The following is a 5564-nucleotide window of genomic DNA, read 5'->3' as shown; positions in this document are numbered from 1 at the left end:
CAGCGTGGAAGATAAAAATTATAGAGGGAGACAAAGTGATGAATACACTAAGCAGATTCAGAAGGATGTGGGTTGCAGTAAGTACTGGGAGATGAAGACGCTTGCACAGGATACGGTAGCATGGAGAGCTGCATGAAACCAGTCTCAGGACTGAAGACCACAACAACACCAACCTCTAGGGGACTGATGACCTGAGAAGTAAAGTCCCATAGTGCTCAGAGCCATTTGAATCATTTTTTTTTCTTGTTATCACTAATTCTGTAACTATTCTTGTCAGTGTCAAAGCTTATTCACCGGTTAACTTCACTAACTCTGCCAGAATCACCAGTTTAGTTATCCCGCAATTATTCTCCGGTTAGGCGTTGTTACGTGTTCGTACAACGCGTTTTCCGTGCTACTTCCAGAATAGAACTAAAAGCAGCTGCTAGCCCCAGGGACTGTACAACTGGCCCTTACTAGTATATGACCAAAAATGTTCTTTCAAAATTTCATTTTCTTGGATACACCGAGAAGGTAATACATAATCGGCAACCACAGTGGCCGAGTGGTTCTAGGCGCTTCAGTCTGGAACCGCGCGACTGCTACGGTCGCAGGTTCAAATCCTGCCTCATGCATGGATGTGTATGTGATGTTCTTAGATTAGCTAGGTTTAAGTAGTTCTAAGTTCTAGGGGACTGATAACCTCAGATGTTAAGTCCCATAGTGCTCAGAGCCATTTTAATATGTAATCTTTCTTACCTGTTATTCGTTTATTTCCACTCCGGTAGTCTGAATCTATGGATTTCGCTAGTAATTATAACAACGCTTATCATTCGCAAACCCAATCAACCACACCATCAGACAGCAGTTGGCATTCATCTGTTCGGCCTTACTCCGCTCAGCTCGTATAGCCCCTTTTGTCTGTAGAAAAGTTTGTTTCTGACAGAGACATCATGAACACTATGCACGCATTCGCAAATCAACTTAAGATTCATTCAGAAATCAACTTAGAATGTGTTCGGAAATGTTCAAAAACCGACAGGGATGCGTTTCAAATTCATATTAATAATCGATAGACTAACATGCGCTGGATGCTAGGCGCTTTGTGAAACAAGGTTTTTTTCCTCAAGAATATGAATTTGCCCCCTCCACCCCAGATCTGGGCCTGCTGCGCATGCATGAATCTGGCAGCTTGGGCGCTCCAGTAAAATTTTTCCCGGTAGCATCTAGCTGCTTGCTGCGACTGCTTACACAGCCAACAGCCACATTTCTGTAGCCAGAAGCGGGAGAAGCTACTACTCAACTGCGCATACTCATGATCCCGCTCGTAACTGCTAAAACGAATCTAATGTAAACAGTTGTGACGTCACGCTCATTGGTTCTGGCACTGCAGTCCGGAACCGTGGGACTGCTACGGTCGCAGGTTCGAATCCTGCCTCGGGCATGGGTGTGTGTGATGTACTTAGGTTAGTTAGGTTTAAGTAGTTCTAAGTTCTAGGGGACTTATGACCTAAGATGTTGAGTCCCATAGTGCTCAGAGCCATTTGAACCATTTGAATCACGCTCATTGGAGGCAATTTGTTGTTACGAAGCATTGCATAGTCTTCCTAAAGCCTTTGACATATTTTCCTGTTGGCAGACGCTTTTATGAGCACTGTGTTTTGTTGTTGTATATGGCGCATTTCCTTTGCAGTTTAACTTTTATTTTCGTTTTTTCTCTCGTTCATGTTTTATTGCTGCAGTATTATTCTGCAGTGGCGGGATACAGTAATATCCTTTGTTAGAGTATCGGTTCTTACCAGTCAAAATTACAAAATTTTAACTGAGAACAAAAACAATGAAAAATTCCCGGAATTCTGAAAAATTCCGGGTTTTTTCCGGTTTTCTCCCGGATGAAAAAATTCCCGGGTTTTCCCGGATCTCCCAGTTTTCCCATGTCATATACACCCTGAAAAATAAAGGCTTTGTGACCAAAAAGGTGTCCCCGTTGGTCCTGGTATAAACCAGGTATTGCGAGGAGGATTTTGCTCCTTGTCATCCAGTCCTATGTAGCTCCCATGGCATGGCAAGAGAGGCAAACACATTGGGATCATACATTGTTGTATTGTACGGGGCTTTTCCATTTGAAGACGCTGCTTGGGTCGCGTGACCACCAGCAGAAGAAAGTTTAAGTCGCCTCATGTGCGAACTATCTGCCATGGTGACACCCACTCCAAATGGGGGCTCTCCTCATGGGTGCCACCCAGCTACAGCAATGGCTATCTGGCCAGTAATCAGTTGCTGGGAGTCCCTGTGCCCCAGTCATGTCGGGTACATACTTCATGGCATACATGGGGAGTGTACAGCACAGGCACCAACAGTGCGATCCCTGCGTGGTTAGTGGCTACTATCGTGCAGGTATTTAAGTCCCGCCTCACCCCTCCCCCCACAACATAATGGCTACCATGCTGGGTTTTGGGTGTACTATGACACCAGGAAGGAAGGGTACCAGCTTGGAAGGGCAAGGAGGTGGATCGCACATCACAGTGGGCAACATTCCCTGGGCGACATGCAGTTCTGTAAAATTTGGGAAAGATGACAGGTCAAATCCAATAATGGGGACCATATAATCGTTAATAGAAGATGAAGATAGCACTGGGTCTGAAACTAGAAGTAGAGACTAAAATCATGAACCATGTACAAAAATGACATCCGACGGAAAGTCAGAGGAGGTAAGAGGTAGTCAAAGTGTAGGTTTGCAGCACAGAAAGTAGTAGTAGTAGTAGTAGTAGTAGTAGTAGTAGTAGTGCTGCAAAGGCTGGGGCCCCATGGTAGCCAAGTATGTACTCACCAAAGAGTGGTGAGGCCCATGGGAGCATCTCTTTCTTACTTCAGGCCCAGAGAACGAGTAAATGAAGCTCACAGCTTGAAATTGTTCAGGAGTGATGTGCTGACTATACACATACCTCCACATATGGCTATTACGAGGCATTTTGATGATCAGGTTGACCTAAGTTGTTGCTGGAGTCTACTATGAACAGTAGTTACACTTTGAACACCTGGCAAAATGCATGTTTTGCATTTTTTAAAGTTTGTTGCCAATCTTCCCCTCTGCCGATATCTTGAAATTAATTACACTCTTGATCGTCTCTCGGGTTTAATGTATGTATTCCTCTTCTGTGTTTTTCAGGCAGAATTCATTGTCACTCAACTGGCTGGTGGCAAGAGAACAAAGGAGTAATACTTTCCTGCATTGCTGAAGACCATTAAGAGACTATAGTATAAAATCTGTTTGAAGTGCTACTGAATTGTATAGAACATGGCTGTACCATCGGAAGCTTCGTGCTGCTCAGTTCCGAGACGAATGATTTTTCACATCTTGGATGCAGTGTTTCTAATCACGATACTGATTCTTCAAGGAACAATTCTCAATTATTACATTATTAAGCACTCGAAGCATCATGTCACACCATACTTTTGGTTCATTGCAGATATTGCTAGTCTTTTTATTTTTGCTGGAACATTAACTGTTTCTTACCAGTACCTGACAAAAGTGAAAAGCGATTTTGATACAGATACTTTTTTCCTGTCGCCAAAACGTATTTTACACCGTAAGTTTCCCACATCTAAACTTGGCATCATGCCTTTAAGTTATGTTTCGTGGATAATTTATAGCACATTTCATTTCAGTAAAGTAGCAGTAATATTCAAGTCAGGTATACCTGATCATCTGAAGGCAGATGACTTCTTGGGCAACCAAGCATTACAGATAACAATTGCATTATCAGGAATAATCTTCATTTTACTTGCTGAAGGGCATAATTGGTCCACTCGCCAGTCTCCTCGTTATCTTTATGTCACTTCTGTTGGGTGGAAAACAGGTATCGAGATACTGGACACAGTTAATCTGTTGGCACTGCTGTTGGTAAACGAAACTAAAATGATACTTACTTACACATTAGAAAACTCGGTTCTTATAGTGTGTTCATTTAATTTCTTTTTACCTGCTCTTGCACTTTACAAATTAAGCTTGTCTGATATGAATCACGTACGTTTCTTCTTGCCACTTAATGTTTTGTATAATGTTTTGCATCTTTGCCTAATTGATATACCATTCTTAGCTATACGGATTTACATATGGGTTAATTATAATAAGAATGCATCCATATTTCTTATGAAAAATGTGTTTGGCATTATAATGGTTCTTCGGAGTGTGTATCCTGACCTTCATGAACTGTTTCAACGAAGATATGCCAGTAAGTTAACTTCCAATCAAGGACACAACAGGGCAACAAAAGAGGACATTTCGTTGCATGTTCTTAATGCTGATGGTAGTAACTTGCTACATGAGGTGCAAAGTAGATGAAATATTATATTAGATGCTAAGTGTACCGGCTGTGTAATCTCTGGCTGCAGTATTGATTTACCGTGACACATGCAGATAATGCATTCAGACTGAATAAGTAAGTTAGAAACCTTCGCAGCATACATTAGTTGATCGTGACTGATATTTTGTTAGTTAAACGGTGGTTGTTGTCAGACTATTGCTGCGGAGGGTAACTCTATTTTTATAAAACTTTTGGTATCTTACCATGAAGCAATGAAGGCAGTTACCTATATTATTTCAGGTATACACTACAAATCAGTACTGCTATCAGACTTTTTAAACACTTTCCATGTATTTATGCATGAAATGAAGATTTCAAAGCTGCAGATTTAAGTAGCTGTTCTGTTATTTTAATGGGCATTCTGCTGCAATTGGGGTGTGTGTGTGTGTGTGTGTGTGTGTGTGTGTGTGTGTGCACACACATACAATTTCTTTTTTGTGCAGTTGCGATCACACAAAAGCTTTCTACTTAAAGACTTGGTTTATATTTTCAGTAGCCATTCAGTCTCGTTCAATGACTAAATCACTTTCATATGCAACAAAATTAAACTTGCTTGCCTTGAAAGCTGATTATTGCATTTTATATACAGTTGCATAACTTTATATTGTGGATAAGAACATAGCTGCTTTAATTTGGAAGATGATTTGCTGATCCTGCTCTGAAAAGAGGTCCAATTGAGGAATTGAAATGAAGTTGCTGACCACTACTATAGTCAATATTGAGGTGACTACCACAGAACTGATTTTGTACAAATGGTTTTTACTGTAAGCACGAAGAAATGAGAGAGAAAGTTTACCAAATGGATTTGAGGGCAAGCATATGAACCAAGAAGCAACAGTGTGCTATATTGAGACTGAGTCTTTCATTCATCAACACAGTGTATGTTGTGATGAAACTTCTTATACATTGAAGCTGAATCTGTATTGTAATTTGAAGATGGGGAAAGGGTGAAGTGGTTAGCATACTGGGTTCTAATTCAGTAGGGCAGATTTAGGTTTTCTGTGGTTTCCCTGAATTGCTTGAGGCTGACACTAGGGTGGTTCCTTTGAAGGAATTGGGCAGTTTGCTTTCCAAATGAGATCATTTTCTCAATATCTAATGACATTGTCATTGACAGAACATTAAATCCTAAACTTACTTCCTTTTTGAACTTTTGCTTTGTCTTTCACTGTGTTATGTGATTTTCAAAATTTGTCTTTGTTATGGTCAGTTACAGGA

General features: G+C 40.9%; 1 protein-coding gene across 1 annotated transcript; it reads left to right on the top strand.

The window, feature by feature from the left end:
• The first annotated feature begins 3170 nt into the window (after window positions 1–3170).
• On the top strand, window positions 3171–4656 carry LOC126166941 (transmembrane protein 121B-like). The gene has a single exon (XM_049920443.1). The coding sequence runs from the start codon at window positions 3278–3280 to the stop codon at window positions 4322–4324; it is 1047 nt and encodes a 348-aa protein (XP_049776400.1). The 5' UTR covers window positions 3171–3277; the 3' UTR covers window positions 4325–4656.
• The last annotated feature ends 908 nt before the right edge of the window (window positions 4657–5564 follow it).

This window comes from Schistocerca cancellata, chromosome 1, assembly GCF_023864275.1.
Source record: "Schistocerca cancellata isolate TAMUIC-IGC-003103 chromosome 1, iqSchCanc2.1, whole genome shotgun sequence".
Lineage (NCBI taxonomy): Eukaryota > Metazoa > Arthropoda > Insecta > Orthoptera > Acrididae > Schistocerca > Schistocerca cancellata.
The sequence above is the reverse complement of the archived record's forward strand: the minus strand, read 5'-3'. Positions and strand labels throughout refer to the sequence as shown.